The following is a 20,604-nucleotide window of genomic DNA, read 5'->3' as shown; positions in this document are numbered from 1 at the left end:
CACTATACAATGATAAACGTGATCTATGTCAACAAGATCAATACAGAATTAATAAATCATATCCTAATACCAGTCAGTAATTATTCTAGCCATCTAAGACCCTGTATATGTTATTAATACTATTTAGAGGTGCGCATTATTACCAGTATACCAAGATATGAAATGCTGATGAATACACATCACAATAAATTTGGAAAATACTGGTATGTTGCATTTTTCAAAATCATGCATATTTTCATCTTGTTGGCAAAGTTTAAATAAGTTACAAGTCAAATAAAAATTTTGAAATTCAGAAATTAGCAACTGATTCATGTGATGTTAGAATCAAAACTACTTATGACCAGCTTCCTGCATGTAAATTATAATGTGTCTATAACACATTCATTGTGACCATGGCAACATCCAACAAAATGACGGATGATTAGGAAGTTTCAATATATTTTGGTGTGTATCAAATTCACAATACATGAATCACTATTGCGATAACTGCAATACGAAAGTCAGGACAGTACTCATCACTAATACTGTTGAACAATGTACATCATTAAATGTCATCAAATATGGGTTAGATGGATAGGTTGAGATGTTAACGATGTTCCATATTACCAGCATGCATCACATTATCGTGTTGTATACATACACATTTTCAACATTTTATGTTAAACATCTGGTCCTATGAAACTGAAACTGTATGGATTATGTTGCCTGCAATGGTGCCATTAAGACTTGCTTGTATGAATCAGATTTAGTCCATCATCAAGATGTCCGACAGCAACAGACAAGGCAACTAGGATTAAGTACTGTAAATCGTGAAATTAATGCGTCTCCAAAAAAAATGCGACCGCTTGTCCCTAGCCAAAAATGCGACTCAATATGCATGCGACACCCCTTCCTCTCAAGCATCAGTGGATGTATATCTAAAGAAATGTCCTCTGTCAGGTTTACAGGAGAATCCTCACTTTAATCCAACCTTACATTAATCCAATCACACACCAAATAGCACCACTTATTAGCGCTGAGTTGAGTACTTCTCTACTTTCCACTTAATCCACCAAGATCGGATAAAATTCATTCGTTATTGAATTGCTACCACATGACAAGATTGACAAGATATCAGCGACATCAAGCCCTTGGACGATTGGAAGCTGGACAAACCGCCCAGCAAGTAGCCAATGCATTTCAAGTCCACATAAGGATATACAGGCTCCAGCAACGGTACCAGACCACCAGCACTACAGATGACCGACCTTGAGTGGAAGACCAAGGGTCACCACCTGACGCCAGGATCGCCAGATTGTGCGACAGCATCTTCAAGAACGCTTTGTTACTGCTTTGGAAACTGCTCGACAGACCATGGGGACACACCAGCGACACATTAGTGTACACCGTGTGTCAACGATTGACGAGCAGACACCTCAACTGTCACAGGCCACACCGAGGACCCATTCTGACACCACATCATCTCCGGGACCGTCTTCAGTGGGCAACACAGCACCAGCATTGGCGCCATCAGCAGTGGAGAAGAGTCCTCTTCTCAGACGTGAGCCGTTACTGTATCTCAACAGCAGATGGCAGAGAGAGAGTCTGGCGACACCTTGGGGACTGTTATTCGGATGCTTGTGCAGTTGAGAGAGACTCTTGGGGTGATCTGAGCATCATGGTGTTGGGTGGAATTGGTCTTGCACAGAGGGTCGTCCCTGTGGTCTTCCAGAACATCGGTCCAGGGAGAGGCAATGATGTCATAGCAGCTCGGTACATTGATCAAGTCTTGAGACCACACGCCATACCTCATTTGGCATGTCGCCGCAACCACGAGTTTCAGCATGATAACGCCTGTGCCCACACTGCAAGAGCAACAAGAGACTTCCTCCAGCAGAATGGCATCAGAACCATGTAATGGCCTGCCCTCAGTCCCGATTTAATTCCCATTGAGCACCTGTGGGACGAGATTCAAAGACGGCTGAATGATGTCCGCCCAAGGCCAACAACTGTAGCTGAACTATGTCAGGCTTTCCTCAGAGTGTGGGCTCAAGTGCCTATGGCCTTCATCAACTGCCTCATCCATTCCATGTATCGACGTTGCATGGCAGTCATCAATGCACATGGCGGACACATGAGATACTCACTTGTGATGCCATTTTCTCAGAGACTATTGTTGTGTTTTCACTTTAAGAACATTTGACACTTTAATTTCAACCTTGATGATCAGTTTTGACAAGTTTCATCCTTTTAATATGTCTCAAAGTATCTTTACAGTGTTTGGACAAATAAGGTTTCTCATATATCTATCCATGGTGATGTTTCTTTTGTGGTTTAATATATATTAATGATTATATAGTCTAGGAATTATCATTTAAACTAATAATCATTTCCTCACAGATGTATGGAAGTCTACGCCTCACAGTGAAATTCATAATGGTTCGTTTGTTGTTTTACGCTGCACTCAGCAATATTCCAGCTATATGCAATGATATGACGGCTGTCTGTTAGCATGGTTAGTAATTGAGTCTGGACCAGACAATTCAGTGATTGATATCATGAGCATTGATCCATGCAATTGGGATCGATGACATGCTTCAACCAAACCAGCAAGCCTGACCACCAGATCCCGTTAGTCGCCTCTTACCATGCTTACAACAAGCATAGTCGCCTTTTATGTGAAAGATGGTGATGTTTGAGTATTTGGGCAATTTATGACCTTGTTTACAATGTTAACTCCAGTTTGTAAATTTATTGGTGTCTTTTTGCCAAGACACCTTGGAATGATGTGTCTGTAAACAATATCAGAAGTATTCTCTTTCAGTTTCAGTCCTCTAATACCATTGATATCATCATGCTTTGCTTTCTGGATTGTCAGTGAACATCTTGAACTGAAATGTAAAACAATCTCTTGACCTTTTTCTTAATAATTAAAAAGACCCTTCAAATCCTCAAATGCCTTCCTTGCAATTAATATAGATTGATGTTTTTCCTGTGCCAAGAATTTCCGTCTCAATGACCTGCCAGTGAAAGTTGGCATGCACACCTGTCTGTAGCGTGAGCATGGTTAGAAGAATGCATTTAGGATATAGAAGCAGTTTTGTTTGGCTGCAAGGCCTATCTTGAGTTTCCATCAGAAATATAGGTTGAAGTTGAGATGTCTTGTTATCATCGTGATCATGATATAACATCTATATCTGTATCTTTCTATCTAGCCCTGCTCATTTGCCCCTGGTCTGGAGCAAGTGTCAGTGAAACATGACAGATGAGGAAAAAACAATTCCCAATTCATGTTAATATACATGATACAGTTATAACTAATCATGATTGCTTTGTGGAGGATGATGCTCAGCATTAAGTGGATAAAACAAGGGCTGGTCGGCTCAGAGTCTGTATACTGTGTCTGAGTGTGGTATTCATGTTATCTCTGAGTTGGCTAGCTAGCACTATAAAAACGTCATTAGTCTGGACTATTACAACCTGCCACACACATGTCCATTCATGTTGTTATACATGTATAAGTGCAATAATCTTGAACATGAAGTTAAACCCCATTTCACCGCACCTAGTTTGGAATCCTTAATAAATCCCTGTCTTCAGCATGATCAGGGCTATGCATCTTAGCAGGTAATCTCATGGTTATAATCATACCTTTGTATCAAAAGGTTTTACGCAATGCACAAATGTGTGTTCAGTACGCACAAAGTTAGATAATGGACGCAGGAAGAAAATATACTGCATTCCAATAATATTCATTGTACATACAGTGCATCAAGAGAAGTAATGGGTGTCTGTTATTTCACCCATCAATCATGACCACTGTCCACATGATCACTGATACATTTCAGGCCCAGAAGTAATTATCAAAAAGTACAGTACACTTCACCATTTCATTACTTTACACGACCCCCATATTGCCTGCAAGGACCCTTAAACTTAATTATTGGGGGTCCCCTGGACCCCCACTTTTCTAAGTTGAGGTAAAACCCTGGTATAAAAAATAAGTTCCTGCTGCCCAAATCATGCAAATTGCTCTTGGGAATTCATACTGTTTTTACAAAAATACCTTGCGTTCCTTGTGATGCTGTTTACTGTACATGCTGTACAGACACTGTATAAACTTACCGGTATGAAGCCCCCGGTTAACATGGTTAAATGTACTTTCTCACTAGTACATGTAGTAAGCTGGAGAGGTACATAGAATATGATGACCACAGTCATGGTAATGCGCATTATTATTCATGAAGTAAACAACTTGTGAAGATCAGGTTAGAGCACATGTAGTGGGTCGTAGGTCATCAGCAACCCACACTTGTCGTAAGAGGCGACTAATGGGATCGGGTAGTCAGGCTAGCTGACTTGGTTGATGCATGTCATTGTGCCCCATTTGCATTGATTGATTCTCATGATGTCATTCACTTGATTTCTGGTCCAGACGCTATTATTTACAGACCGCCATCATATAGCTGGAATACTGCTGAGTGAGGCATTAAACAATGAACAAACACTACAGCTAAAACAGTATAATGTATAATACAGCAAATTCTGCGACAGAGTACATAAATAAAAGATCACAAATTTTCATCAGAAACAAGCAAAATTATCCTCAGTTCCTCAGACATCATGCACGGTTCCAAATACAGTTAAACATGTTTTTACGACACACAATCTAAGACCACATGTCATATATAAATGAGTGTCTCATTTTCCACAAGAGACACATTCAGGAACTCAGTCTTTAGGTTATATTTTGCTGGACTACTGCAATTAACATGATTAAGGCCAACTTAACAATAACAGCACAAATCGTGCGGCCCACTCTGAGCTTCTCATTCAAACCCTGTACCTATGGCACTAATGTCTAGTACATGAAGTACCAATTAACTGGTTGAATACTGTGATCCTGGACTTGAGACAGTGTCATGTTTGTTTGTTGATATAATACTATATCATGCTATATTAATCTGTTAATAGTATGAAAATATCTTGTTCTACTATTTGTCCATTTTCCAAAGGCCAAAGACCCTTGCTTATTTTACAGTCATGTCATAACGAAACAATTTGCTCTATTGACTCAATGTTATGTAGGTGGTAGATATACACCTAAGACAGTGTAATGTCCCTAACAAAAGATTTCAATATGACACAATTCATTCTATGTGAGGCCTCTAGGCCTAATATTGTTTTGTTTGTTTCTTTGTTGTTTAACGCCGCACTCAGCAATATTCCAGCTATATGACGGCAGACAGTAAATAATCAAGTATGGACCACACAATCCAGTGATTTACATCATGAGCATTGATCCACGCAATTCGGATATGATGACATGGATCAACCAAGTCAGCGAGCCTGACCACCTGATCCCATAAGTCGCCTCTCACGACATGCATGGTTGCTGAAGACCAATTCTAACCCAGAATCTTCACGGTACGACAGTGTCATGAGCATGATGAGTATTAAGGTCTTTTTAGCTTCAATATGTTTAACTGCCTTGCTGTCTGTTGTATGTTTGTATATATATCTGTCATTGACTATGATTATTCTCTTGGGTTTTAGGTCTTCTGTGCAAATGTACCTACTGTGGCACGCCAGGCAGTCAAACACAAAATGACACATGTGAGACCGATGGCGTTTGCATGACCTTGGTCACAAGAGAAGCGGACGAGATAAAGGTCAACTACATGTAAGTAATGTGGGATCAACATGCTTATCTGGAAATGTTATTTGTATCAGTTTCAGTATCCGACAGACAAAAAGTATGGGAACTAATGATTTGAATGTAGCTATTGATAAGGTGTACATTTACAATACTGTGGAATTGCATCTGAACACAATATAGCTGGAATATTGCTGTGTATGGCGTTAAACAACAACAGCAACAACACGATGCAATTTCACATCATGCATGAACAGCAAGTTATTAGTGTGCGTGGTTATCATAGGTTTGACTAAAGTCCAAAGCCTAGATCTCTACTTTTCATCAGGACTTAACAATAAGAAAGCTCCCAGAAGCAACAGAAATCCATGATGATCCGCTATCACAAATCTTTGATTAACAGAGATAAGGGATATAGCATCCCATCTGCCTATGTAGATCTAATGAAGCAACTCTTTTTAGTTAGTGTCTTATCACCTTTTTTATCCTCACGGCACATCTGGCTTCATTAAAATTATCTCTGCGCTACTTATTATGCAATACCGGTTGCTGTTAATCATGTTAATGTCAATCTGCTGCTTATATATATATATATATATATATATATATATATGTGTGTGTGTGTGTGTGTAACACCAAGATGCGGCACGTGTAACATCATAAGTGAAGGTACTACTTTCCTTTTTGCAAATGGCAAGGGTTTCAATGTGAAAGCCGACATGAACTGCCGCAGCAAAGATGTGGTGTATGTTATGAGATGTTCGGGATACGGCGAAAACTACATCGGTGAAACCGGCATGGAATTAAAAGATAGAGTCACTGTACACAAACAGCAGATTAGAGACCCTAATGTTCGATGCATAGGTGTCAGCAAACACATTGATGATTGCGGAAACGGGAAATTTACTATTTTTCTGTTTTATAAATTGTATACAAGTAACAAGCAGCTGAGACTGGAAAAAGAACAAATGTTTATCCAATTGACATGATTGATGAAACCAAAATTGAACTCTAGAATGTATTAATAGATTTGTCATTTCAATCGTAAATGTTGCACTGTTACTTTACAACATGTACAAATACTGTATATTTAATTCAAATGTCTCCCTACAATTGTTAAATTACTTGGTGTCGTCGCTGGAGTGTGTAAATACATTATGACGTCACAGTTGTAATTTATGACGTCATCATAAGTATGACGTCATTATATGTCATTGTCAGTTACACTGAACAGCTGTCATGAGACAGCGAAAGTACTATGTATGAAACTGATATAAAGAAGATGATGGACTACCGTGGACTTTATTATTTTATTATATATTACATGTACACCGAGTGAACATTTACCTCATTTTTATATATATATATGTGTATATACCTCTTGGCAGTAGTCATTCCAGCTTGATAACAGTTTCAGAATCTACATCAAAACATTTCTCCATTCAATAAACCATAAGCTGTTATCCCATCTTCCTGAGGCAAGCATGTCCACTAGCCTTTATCAAAGTCTAGTTTCTACGCTTGCCACATCAAGGCCACATTTCTTGGATCGACCCTGGTACCAACTCGTGTAGATCACGAGTTGTGCCCCTTGTAATGAAAACGCGATATCCAATCAGATCGCTGTTCTCATCTCGTATTGCTTCAAAAAGATGGCAGGGACCCTAGAAGGGTGGGAACAAGACTGATAAAAAATAAAAAAGGCTACTGGACGCTCTTGCCTCGGGAAGATGCTGTTATCCATGAAGTTGTATGTTTTCTAATGTACTCCTCAACTTCTAGAATCCTATTGAAACAGTTAATTGTAGGGCTTGTTCTACACTTGTTCAACACGTTTAACATGTTTAACATGTTTAATGATGTCTACTGTTATGATTTTACTGTCACTGTGCAACTCACCGTCTGGGACACAAACTTCCTATTGTATGCCCTGATGTAAGTTGCTTCCAATACTAGTAGTGATGCATCATGATGTTACAAGGATCTTATGATCATGATGTCACTGTACACTGTAACCTTGTTGCTTGACATAGCCTTTATTCACATCAATGGAACACTGTTGCACATACAAATTTAACATGTTGATACCCAGTCGACCTGGTCAAAGTCTCACTCCTGGGTAAAATACCCAAATAATCAAATGCTTATCTTGAGCATGTTGAGTACTTCTTATCATGCTATGTACGTACAGAATAGCAAACTTCCTTTTAAAGCATGTTATGTCAGCATTATTTTAAGTAATCATGGTAATCAAATGAGTGAAATGACAAAGGAATTTAGCCAACACGATTTGAATACATTTTACATCAACAGGGTTAGATCTAGATGTGTCTAATATTATTGAAGATGCAAAATATGACGTGAATTATTGTGTAATTAATGTCTTCGTTCTTTTCTGTCATGTCTGCTGTGTCACAGCAATTTATACATGCCATTTTTATATTAAGACTTGAATTGTCTTGGTTATGCATGTTTGGATTTCATAAAAGTTAATTACCTTCATACCCACGCATACTTAATGAGGTAACTTCTAGACGAAAATAAATAAATCACATTTTATTCTCATCATGCTCTTGTTTAAATCATGTAAATGGCATGGATTGTTTTTTTGACAGCTGTAAAGAAAAATCTGCTTTAAAGCCGCTGATGCGACCATTCGTGTGTCATGCAAGCCGGAAGAAGCTGTCAAGCTTCAATGTGCATTGTTGTAATAACAGTGATATGTGCAACCTGAAAACAATCCCAACACTGGATCCACCTGTTCCCTTGGAAGATCCTGGTGGAAATACAAGTGAGTTGACATCATGAACCGAAGACATGATATCAGAAACTTTTCCAATCTCTGCTAGTGTACTTCCCATCTTAAAGGGGATCTAAAGCAAGACTGGTTTTTGCTTTTGTTATTGTTTTTCCCCGTGTGTACCCCGATGATATAGCAGAAATCTTGACTAGTTCGCGACCTCTGCTGCGCCATTCATAAGCGTATTTGTCACTTTTATTGATAGTATGTTTTATTGATCAACAAAATGAAATACAGTTCTGGAAATAATAGGGAAATGTAGGTTTCTTTTTGGGTATAGCATCGGTAATGGTGACAAAGTTTTGATAAGTCACGTGCTTGGTATTTGTGCGATTCTGTTAAATGCTACACCAAATGAATGAAAACAAGATGCAAGTATCATAATTACAATCTACCAAAATTATATGTATAATTTTAGGCAGCTACCTTGTTCGAGGAATGTATCTGTGAATATCCACATAAAGGTACAATATCCCATACATCTGCAGCTGTACTAAGAAACTTATTCGATGTCACGTGTCTCTGTAACAATGAAATATTTTAAAATATATATGGCGTTTAGGGATATTATAACAATTGTTCAACTGATCTCTTAGTTTGTTTCATTGTTTCACATAGGTGTCAAGTCTCAAAGGTCAGCCGAGAAAGCCCATGTGACAACTGTTATCATAATGTCCACAGTTCTTTAAAAAAATCCATTAAGTTAGATAACAATGAGCAGTCAATCAACATATTATCGGTTAACCCTATGAACAAAGTATGTTGTTTTTACATAGGCACTTCACGCCATGATATGAGTGTATTCCATCTGCTTTAGTAAACCTACACATGTAAACACTTACTATTGACATATCCACTGTACAAGATAACAGTGATTAATCAATCAACTTATTTTCTGTTGATCCTTTAACGGCTAGGAATGATCTGTTGATTTACAAAAAAGTAAATCAACTGATCATTCATCTCTTGCTAGGCTGCCAGATGCATATTACATAACACACATTTCACCTCACTTCAAACATGGATTTAGATTGAATAACTACCCCGACAAAAGAAATGCCAAATGGGGACCTTTATCAGGTAATCTGAGTGGTGCTACCACTAATTATATCTGTAATAGATTAATTAACTGAGCATTAAGTGAATGACAACAAATACACAAAGTGTAAGGTTATACCAGAAAACATTGATGACAACAAGTGAGTACCGGGGTGTTAATCGTATTATCCACGCAATCCAAAATCTGAAAATGCTTTCACTGCAGGGATACTTTTTTTATTATTAAACTATAACCATCTGGGTTATTTCCAAACAAGGACATCCGATGAGCTTCCACCGTTCTTTTTGTCTGTTTGTTTAGGCTGAAGAAATTAATCAACATGCGCCCTTTGTCAAAATCTTCATAGATCACGGGCAAACAATCAATGTTAAAAAATGCATAAAACAAATATTGCCTCCAAGTTCATTTAGCTTTCCTTACAGATGGTAGCCCAGTTTCTTGTCACACTCAGTTGCGTTAGTGAGCAAATCGACTCACGGCAGCTAGTGAGCCCTAGCGGACAGTGTTAGACAGCCGAGAAGCAGCCAGAGATTAGTGCCCCTTTAAAAATATTTTATATAGGTCACCTGTCTAAGGAACACTGCTTATATCCTCAAGCTATTTCCAGTAGTCATGTTTTTAACTTCTTTGCAATGAACATCTTGTTCATGCAGTTGGATCAATCTCATTAGAATTAGATCTCAGTTCTCACTACAGCTCAACAAAGATCTGAGGACATCCCATTATGGGACATGTCAGGACGACCTTTCATCCCACCAATCAGTGGATTGCTTGCCAGATCGAGAAAGTGAAAGACTGAATTTGTTTACTAATCAAGCAACCTCTAAAAAAGTAAACATGGGGTATTTCGAACGACAGTTACAGGCTGTATAACTGATTCGGTCAAAATCATCTATCCCACTCTTTTCAGTGGGGTAAACATTTTGAAATGGAAGAGACTTTCCATCGCCCATGGGAATGACTGCGATGCAATTTTGGCCATCTGTGAGACTTCAACAATTTCTTTTGTTCAGGTTTAAAATTTTGAATCAATACTTTTCAAAGCGTAGTCGGTTCAATTGTACTCAGCAGTTTGAAACCAGTGCCATAAAGAGAGAGAAAGCTGCTTTCTGATTGGATAGTGTCAAATTCTTGTTTATCATTTCATTGGTAGGTCTAAGTTCCTGAAAAGTCGTTCTGATGTTCATGCATGCTATGTTTACTGAAATATGTTGAATGTTTTTCCAAAATAATCATATTTTCGAATTGAGTTCATCAGTCATGCAAGTAACCTAATTTCAAATGTTTCATGTTTATCTGACATGCACTGATGTAACTGACATTGTTCAAAGCAGCATTAAAGCTGACTCACTTATCTTTTTTCTCACAGTAGTCTTTATCATTGTTAAAAAATGGATTATAGGCACATTTGAGCATGTTAGATGAAGAGAACTTATTTCTAGTAAATTGTTGCTGCAGATTTTGTCAAGAGCTGTAATTATTCACTCTCAACTTCATCAGGTATACAGAAAACCTCGAGTGACCTGGATGCTGTGCAGCTGATGGCGCTGATTGCTGTTCCTATAGTGCTTGTGTGTGCCCTCTTTCTGGCTAGCTTCTTCGTGTATCAGCAGTACAGGAAGACCCGTGCACCATCACACCATGACACAGAGCGCAGTATGGAGACCAATCCACTGGTAGCTGGGCAACCACCTTCACTGCAGCAGCTCTATGATTGGTCACATTCAGGATCCGGGTCAGGTAGGGATGTGTGGTTTTATCGGTATACCGGTATATTGCAATTCAAATTCATCACGATACGTTTTTGGCGTATCGGTTTTTCCCTCATTATTCAAACACCACCTGATAAAATACGTATTTTACAATCGGAAATCATCGGGAACGAACGTTGCTGACAACTTGGAACTGGAGTTACTTCCCTTGATTGTTTATCCAACATGGCGGACGCCTTTGACATCGTGCCCGAACAAAAAGGGCCACTACCACTACTGTGATCACTGATCACAGTACTGGTAGTGGTAAAACATTTGAAATTTGACCAGTTGTATCTTTTGACATTGAGTGTAATTTTTTTCACAATGTTTGATGAGAGACAATGACTGACATGGAATTTGTCATGATGTATAATTCTTATCAAATTTATGTTAATGTTAATGTTAATGTTTCATTATTTTTCAAACTGTTTCAGAGAGTTAGCATTATTCAAATGTGATTGAAAAAGGTTGGAGACTGTGACTGACATGTATATGCCATGATGTATAGTCTTACCTTATTAAATCAAAACAAAGACAAAACAATGCTTCATACTCTTTATTTGATTGTAGATAAAAATAATAGTACAATTGATTAAAATTGGTCCATAATTTTGACCAAATTGTTAACATTGCAGCTTTCATATTAATATTTGTCAAAGGGATATGAAAAAAAGCTTTTATCTTGGTAGAAATTATTTCCCAATATATTGCAATAACATTGCAATATGTTTTTGAAATATTGCAATATATCGCAATACACTTTTTGGTCCAATTCCCAACCCTAGCAATAATTGAACATATATCCTATTAATTCAGGGTTTTATTTGCTTGTTGGGTACATGGTTATGAGAAATATCTGATGAAGGTATCATTGGGGATTTACCTGGATAATTATTTGGGGGGTCCTAATGACTTCCAACCTTTAATTTTACAGGTCACAGGTTTAAAAATGGGGGTCCCAAACTACAAAATAGGGGTGCAAGAGAAATGTAACAAAATGAATATAACAATGTTAAATCAAACAAAACAACTTTATTCATTTCTTGTTTTTATTTTATGGTAATATCATATAATTTTCACACATTTGTTTTGCCACGAGTTAAAAATCGATATGGAATTCCCAAACTGCAACTACAAGTGCTAGCACTACAGGATTGTGTCATCTGTGTAATGTAATATTTGAATGATTAGGTATGGACATTTTTTAAATGGTACCAAATTATGAAATTTTCTGATGCACTCAGTAGTCTTTTTGGCGTTCATTTTCATGTTGTAGGTGTATAAGACACAGGATTTTACATCCAGTAAATTTCTGCAGTTATTAAACAATGGCAGCATGATGGTATTGATAACCTTAGTTTAATTACCACTTTTAAGTGTGACCATGTCCCTGGTCACTTTTGTGGGAAGGGTTGATGCTCATGCTAATGCTACCAGTCACTGGATTGTCCGGTCCTAGCATTTTTTATGTTATGATATAGCTGAAGGGTGTTGATTATGACCAAAAACAACATTCACACAATTATCATGATCATGTAGCTAGTTTTCCTTGATTCAAAAACTGTTTAGAGTCATACGATATGTCTTAATAATTTACTCTTTTGCTCTTGTTGACTATTGGTTATATGTCATGTTGAATGACAATTCGATGAGATACTTTTTACTTATTTAAACTCTTCACTGTAAATCCTGTTTTGAAATTTGTTTGAAAAGGCCTACCATGAAAACGTTTTGTTTAGGCTTGCCCCTTCTGGTCCAGAGAACAATTGCGCGACAGATTCGCCTGTGTGAGATCATTGGCAAGGGGAGGTACGGTGAGGTGTGGCGTGGCAACTGGAGATGTGAGAGTGTGGCGGTGAAGATCTTCTCATCTCGTGAGGAGCGGTCCTGGTTCCGCGAGGCTGAGATCTACCAGACTGTGATGCTGCGCCATGAGAACATACTTGGCTTCATCGCTGCTGACAACAAAGGTAGGACAACACAATCCCCATAAGTTCAGCCAAGACATTTTGGGATATGTGGCCAAGTGGATTGAGGTATCTCAATGTGCACCCTTAGCTTCCAGGATTCACTAGTCATGGGTTTGGATCCCAGATTATTCGCTGATTGTTTTGCACCAGGTTCTATCATCTACCACCTGGATGACTTTGTGTTTACTGTGGGGAGTCCGGGTTGAATTGGTCCCCAGCAGCCTATGCATTTGGTACAAAGTGACTTGTCAGCTTACGTTGTCTGAGGACAACCTTAAAATTTCGCAGATCTTTAGTCCATTTTGATTAGTAGTGGGACAATACGCCGATGTATCAGTGGATCATGATTTTTTCCCCTTGGCAAAAAATACTGAGGGATATATACAGTGTTTGAATTTTTTAAAAAATACCAGGCTGCCATCAGGACCCACAGACTTTAGAAACTGCAGGCCCTGATGAAACTCTTCAGGCCCTCATTAAAAACACTGCAACTTATTTTGGCAAATAAATTGACATGCAAATTTACTGCAGGCCATAAGGACCCATACAAATTTGAAACTACGGGCCCCAAACAACATCTACCTGCCATGGGCCTACGGGCGGGGGCTTATTTGATCACTGGATATATAATCATCATCTCTGTTTCCGGAGCATAACTCAAAAACGGTCAAGAATTTTAACTTGGTATACGTATTAACCAGGGACTGAAGTAGTGCCTTTTGTTATTGTAGGGGCTGGGGGGGATTTGTCATCTTCCGATGACTGTTGTTTACTTCTCGATACAAGTATCAATCACAGTCACACACTAAGTATAAAATATGATTCTTACCCTAAATGTATGCTTTGACAAATGTTGCACCAAACACTAATTAGTTGTGAACATTAGTAATGAAAACGTAAATATTTTCATCCATTGCGCCATAGTTGATACTGCCAACTGTAAATCGTCATTGTGCCAGGTATTTGGCCATCCTGTCTATGAAAAAAATGGTTTATGCTCCACAGATGAGAGCACATGCAAGTGTCGTGATACATATCGCATCATAAACAAGGTATTGTGATATGTATCACATTGCACAGTTGGTGTATCGTCCCAGCCCTCATTTTGATAATGTATTTGTAACAAGTGCTTAATATGGTTTTGAAAAAAAGTAATCATCGTGAGTATGACCTATCCATCTGACGGCAGTGTATACTTTCTTGTCCTGATTTACATCACACTTTAGGATAGGCTCTTCATGATTGTTTGATCCAAGTACCATGCATCCATTTGTCAGTGTTTTTGTTCAGTGTATGCAATCATGGTAAATTGCTCTGGATGCTTAAAACATGTGGTTTTCATTTTATTATGGCTTAGGAATGGACAAATTCATCATTGTGGTTAGAAATAAATTTACATCTGATGCTTTGTGATGAAACATCATTTTCGGTCAATAATCTGCACAAGTAGACTTTGTCACCAGACAACTGAATTTTTACTGTTTATTTTGATATTTCAACATCCATGGACTCCCATTATTTACAGGCCGCTTGAATATTGCTGAATGAAATGACGCTTTAAACAACAAACAAGACCTTGCATTTACCTCCAACATTGAGCTACAAATGTCATGATATCAAAATACTGATTCACATACTGAAGTACAAAAGAGAATTAATTGATACATGATAACAGTTGACATTTTATATACTGCAAACAATGAATAAAAGCGACAGAACCTTTTGTGCATCTGCTCATACTCACCAACCCTTACATTTTTGTTGATATTCATAATATTGTTTTATCAAATCCATGACAAACATGACTTTTTACATGTTGATTTACACAATGTGTAGGAAAACAATTTTGTTCAGATTCCAAAGTGATATTGAACATGTATGTGTACTTAGCTCTATGTAACTGAAATTGCCAGCATTTATTCAAAATTGAGTACTGGGCACATTTTTGCCTTGAACTCTTGTATGAGATGTCAATTTGCAGTTGGATCGTGAGTTGTTTTTTATACTCTGACATCTGTTATGTTGGAGTAATCTAACAGGTGGTGTTGTTGCAGGATTCAAAATTAGTGACCTGTCAGCATGACATCAGATCAGAACCTTTGAATAGTATTTTATGTAATTTAACATTGTAATTTCATAAATACAAAGGCATGGTGACCTATGGGGTTAGTTTTTACATGAATGTTGTTGATATGTTGACATTGATAATGACAGACAAACAAAAATGTTTACAGTTGCTCATCTGATTCTGGTTTCTGGCAATCTGTGCAGTAGCTGAATCCAGGTCCTGTCAAAATATGCTAGGCTTCAGTATTAGGGAGGGGTGGAGAGGTTTCTTAACATTTTAAATGCTCATGCTAATAATGACCGCAAACTGTGTACATCCCAGTATTGCCACTAGTCCGGCTAGCGAAAAGTTGTAGTTGAGAGCAGGGTAATGACTTCTTCTACAAGTACTGACAGTCTGAAATGAATTTTTAAATTTAGCTATTGGTGCCTACCCTTGCCCTGGGGGTGGCCTGTTCCATATAGGCTTCAATCCCACCCTTCCCTTCAAGTTCCTCAGTATCTAAAAAGGTAACTAGCTAGCGCAGTGCTACAGGTTACTAAGGTACTAGACGCCTGGATTATTGACCCTTGAAAATAAACCAAAATCCTTTCCATTTTTGATCCCTTTCCTTACTTTGCTGATAACTGAATGTTGGTTTTACGCCGCTTTTAGCAATATTTCAGCAATGTCACGACAGGGACACCCGAAATGGCCTTCACTCATTGTACCCATGTGGAGAATTGAACCAAGGTCTTCGGCGTGACAAGTGAATGATTTAACCACTAGGCTATCCCACAGCCCAGGTAGCTTGTAAATGATTGTGACAAACCAATGAATGATATGGGCAATGTCCTATACCATCAGCGGTACAATGAACCAAACCATCCAGCCTGACCACACCACATTCATTATCCATCTTTTACGTCAAGCATAGCTTCCTGGGGACCAGAATTATCCCGGAATCCTCATCACCCTGAAGCTCTGCCAACAGGGTCATATATTCTTCCTTGCATTGTTTGTTCATGTGTGTATACTACATGTACTACCAAAGTCTGTGAAGGTACAGACAATTGACTGAACCATTCGGCTACTGACAAGATAATAGTTTGCTTTCTGCTGGCCACAGACCATAGGACTAACTGTTTAATGGTCCCAGGGATTTACATGGTGTTGATGTATTTCAACGCTAGGAGATTCTCATGTTAGGGGTCAGATGCCTAAGTCAATTATACATATGGATTTTGATGTGAGATTAAAGAAAATCAACCACTGAACTTATATGTATTGTAAGTTATTTTTAAGTGCAATTTGGTTCTTTGTTTGCATCCGTTCTCGGTTCGATGGCACAATATTTTGCTTCCCATAAACACCAGTGTCCCCTGTCACTTGTACATGTTTGTTTCAGACAATGGCACCTGGACACAGCTGTGGCTCATCACGGACTACCACGAGAATGGGTCACTGTTCGACTATCTCAATAGACAGCCTGTCACCCCTGCACAGATGATTAAGCTAGCGCTGTCTGCTGCAAATGGTCTCTCCCATCTTCATATGGAGATTCTTGGTCAGCAAGGTGAGATACTTGCTGGCAACCTACTTGGTCAGAGAAAGTCTGAGTAGTGCCAGTAAGGATCTTGTGCATTCATTTGTTTTAAAGATGAAGCTTGAAATGCTTTCTCAGTTGCAAGCATTATCAAGGTTACATATGTAAGATCAGACTTTCGAGGACCCAGCAAGAAAATGTTGAATTGTTTCTGTGACCTAATTCATGCGATAGTACCAGAACAGTGTTTTCTGCAGAACAATGTCAGATGACATATACCCTTCCTCAGTGTTCGAATCAAGTATCAAAGGGGTCGAAAATTTGTTAGGAAATGAATATAAAAATAGTAGTAGACCTCAAGAACCCCAGACTGGACCAATGACTGGACTAATCAGTCTATGCATAGTCGAATCAAAATCACGTAACCAAATCAACATCCGGTAGATTTCGGTCGTTTGCATTATTTGTAAAGCATATGTATCACCAACTCTGCTTCAACAGCTATTTCCCTAATCTTTTCGTGTTTTTAATCAAGGTGCACTTCATTAGGGGGTGCCTGTTTTATCGCAATATAGCTTTTGATCATTGATCAGATGGTCTTGACTGGGCGCCTCCATTTTGTTTGAAGCAATGCAAGTGATATGAGAGGTGGAATCTGATTGGTCAATAGGAGGGACATAACTCGTAATATCCAAGGTGGTGTTACAATTGAGCCAAGGAATTCCAGCCTAGTCATGCAAGGGTGGAAACTGGACTTTAACAGTCAGTTAACTCCTTTGCCTGGGGAAGATGTTAGATAATATGAGCAGCCAGAAGAACCTAAGCTCTAGTATCTAAGCATTAACATGATTAAGAGAGTTTTTCTCCCTCATACTATGCCTCTGTTTTTGTGCCTAAATTTACTTCATGGGTTTGAGTTCAATTCAGAAACTTGAGCATCTAAATCATGAAATAATTCAATTCTGTTCAAGTATGAAACAGCTGTAAATTCGTTTTTAATGATTTAATTCTGCTGTAGTTTTAGAGTAACTACAATTCATTGTCAACAATAATTTCTGCCTTGTCATGTTGTATAATTATGCTAATTTCTGCCGACACTTAATGTTTTGTTTGTGTCTCCAGGTAAACCAGCTATTGCCCACAGAGACCTGAAGAGTAAAAATATTCTAGTCAAAGCAAATGGCTGCTGTATAGCTGATTTAGGTGAGTCAATACTGGGATTTCCACTGATCAATATTGATCAATGATTGATTGGTTTTCTGATGGTACAATGGTTGAACTATGGGTGAATTATGAACAAATGAGATTTGATGTGTAATATCATCATGATCATATTTGATGAACCACATAGGACTTACAGGGTAGAAATTCTTTGGTACTTGCATCGGAGGCCATTTTTATATCTGCATTGGTGTATGATTAGGCAGCTTTTATCCCATGTTATGGTCATCTTTGCTGCATAATAAGTTATTAAAGAGACAACTGCCTCCATGTTCTAGTGGATAGAGCATCTGCCCGGAGAGCGGGAGGTCAGTGGTTCGACCCCAGGCCTCATCATACCAAAATATGTCAAAAGATGGTACTTTTTGTTAACCTGCCTAGCGCTTAGCATTAATGGAATAATTCAAGGACTGGTCAGCTCGGTGTCAGAACACCTTTGTCTGAGTGGGGTATTCATGTTAAGGTGTGGCATGGTATCTCAGTGGAACTGGCATTAGCCTGGACTAGTGCAAACAGCCGCACACATACACGTGCATGCATGTTGCTATATAAGTGCAATAATCTTGAATTCGACATTTCACCCTATTTCGGCTGTTACAGAGGAGCAGTAGGATCTCCTGGTGGCTTTAGTGTTACAATACACCACGAGAAACAGAATTGATTCCCCAAATGTGTTATACCACTTTGCGTCTGCTTTTGTTTTATTGCTAAAGGCTGTATACAGCCTCATCCATTGTTTAGGAGACAGAGATCCTTCTTTACGTCATCCATTATTGCAGCGATTCAGGGTTAGAATAGGCCCCCAGCAACCTATCCTTGTTATAAGAGGCGACTTAATGGATTGGTTTGTCAAACTTGGTGACTTGGTCGTGATTTCATTTTATATGGATGGAATGTTTGTGAGTGTTGTGTTATATGACAACAGAGCAGTGATTGTAGTCATGTTTCAGGTTTTATTGATTTTACATAATAGTCCTACTGTCTTACATATTGCAGGTCTGGCAGTACGCCATGACTCCAAGACAGACCAAGTGGACATTGCTCCCAACAACCGTGTGGGGACGAAACGTTACATGGCCCCTGAGGCTCTGGACGAGTCCATCAACATGAATCATTTTGAATCCTTCAAGAGGGCAGACGTGTACTCATTTGGGTTGGTGTTGTGGGAGATTGCACGCAGATGCATGATCGGAGGTATGCTTGTGAACATTGTTCTCTCATTGTTGAAGATTTGTGACCTGTTATTGTCACCCGTGAAGATCCGGGTAGAATAGGTCTTCAGCAACCCTTGTTTGCCATAAAAGGCAACAATGCTGGTCGTAAAAGTCGACTAACGGGATCGGGTGGTCAGGCTCGCTGACTAAGTTGATGCATGTCATCACATCCCAAAGGTGCAGATCGATGCTCATGATGTCAGTCACTGGATCGTCTGGTCCAGACTCGATTATTTACTGGCTGCCGTCATATAGCTGGCATATTGCTGCGTGTGGTGTTAAATAACAAACAAACAAAACTAAACCTGTTATTGTCTTCAGATCTAGCAAAGTCAAAGGCGTTCTGTATTAACTACTCTTTTAAATCCAACCCTGAACTTTACATGTTTATTAGTAGGGCCTCTGGGGTTTCGATTCCGAAATGCTCTTGTCAGTCCCAGTTACAGCTCAGGGTTTACTCTTCATTGTTCAGCTTAACATTTGTTTGGTACTCTCACAATGTGTCATTCAAAATAGGAATCTCAAGATATTGATGTGTAATCATCTGTTATACATTTGTTTCAGGCATTTTTGAGGAGTACCAGATGCCTTACTATGACCTTGTGCCCCCAGACCCCTCCCTAGACGACATGAAGAAGATAGTGTGTAACGACAAGCATAGGCCAGCCATTCCAAACCGCTGGCAGACATTTGAGGTGGGCACATTGTCTCGTGTTGCTGGTTGAAGGTTGCCTAGGTTTTTACACTGGAAAATGTATATAGAAATAGGGGACACCTTGTCACACCGCTTGTACCCAGCCCCTTTAAGGGGGACAAGACTCAAGTCAGTTGGTAATCCTAGCAAGTCATTGTCAGCTATTCAAAATTTTATGATGTACATACAGTAAACTACGTTTATAATGAACACACTTATAACATGTATAAGGAACTGACGGATATACCAAACATATTTTTGGTCCTGGCCATTTGCTGTATATATGCTTATAACGAACTACGGTTATATCAAGCTTAAGTCAGTGGTCCCTTTGAGTTCGTTGTAATCGTAGTTTACTGTATCAACCTCTCATTTGACGAAGACTGATATTATACTGTGTAATTTGACAATGTCTCTGTTTTGCATGACACTAGCACAGAGCCTCCTAAAGTTGAAGTTGTGGTAAATCATGAACTACTTTAGAACAGAAATTGTAGGCGAGGTGAAGTACGATGAATTCTTTTGTTTGATAATACTTAACGATCTTAGATGTCGAAAGTTTTAGTTGCTCTTAGAGCAAAAGAGATAATTTCAGCACCTGTGATGTAGTATTTTAAAAGCGACAGACAAATTCCATTCCATTTGTCATTGATTTATTATTTT

At 38.7% G+C, this 20,604-nt stretch overlaps 1 protein-coding gene across 1 annotated transcript in view; it reads left to right on the top strand.

Moving 5' to 3' along the window:
• Positions 1-20,604, top strand: part of LOC124111359 (TGF-beta receptor type-1-like) — a 33,305-nt gene that overhangs the window by 4,127 nt on the left and 8,574 nt on the right. The window contains exons 2-9 of the mRNA XM_046471023.2: positions 5,536-5,662; positions 8,251-8,426; positions 10,996-11,235; positions 12,989-13,219; positions 16,675-16,842; positions 17,935-18,015; positions 19,030-19,227; positions 19,812-19,942. Coding sequence (XP_046326979.1) covers positions 5,536-5,662; positions 8,251-8,426; positions 10,996-11,235; positions 12,989-13,219; positions 16,675-16,842; positions 17,935-18,015; positions 19,030-19,227; positions 19,812-19,942 — 1,352 coding nt within the window. The remainder of the gene's footprint in view (positions 1-5,535; positions 5,663-8,250; positions 8,427-10,995; positions 11,236-12,988; positions 13,220-16,674; positions 16,843-17,934; positions 18,016-19,029; positions 19,228-19,811; positions 19,943-20,604) is intronic.

The sequence above is a fragment of the Haliotis rufescens genome, unplaced genomic scaffold, assembly GCF_023055435.1.
Source record: "Haliotis rufescens isolate VD_foot unplaced genomic scaffold, xgHalRufe1.0.p SCAF_4, whole genome shotgun sequence".
Lineage (NCBI taxonomy): Eukaryota > Metazoa > Mollusca > Gastropoda > Lepetellida > Haliotidae > Haliotis > Haliotis rufescens.
This window is presented reverse-complemented; position numbering and strand designations above follow the sequence as displayed.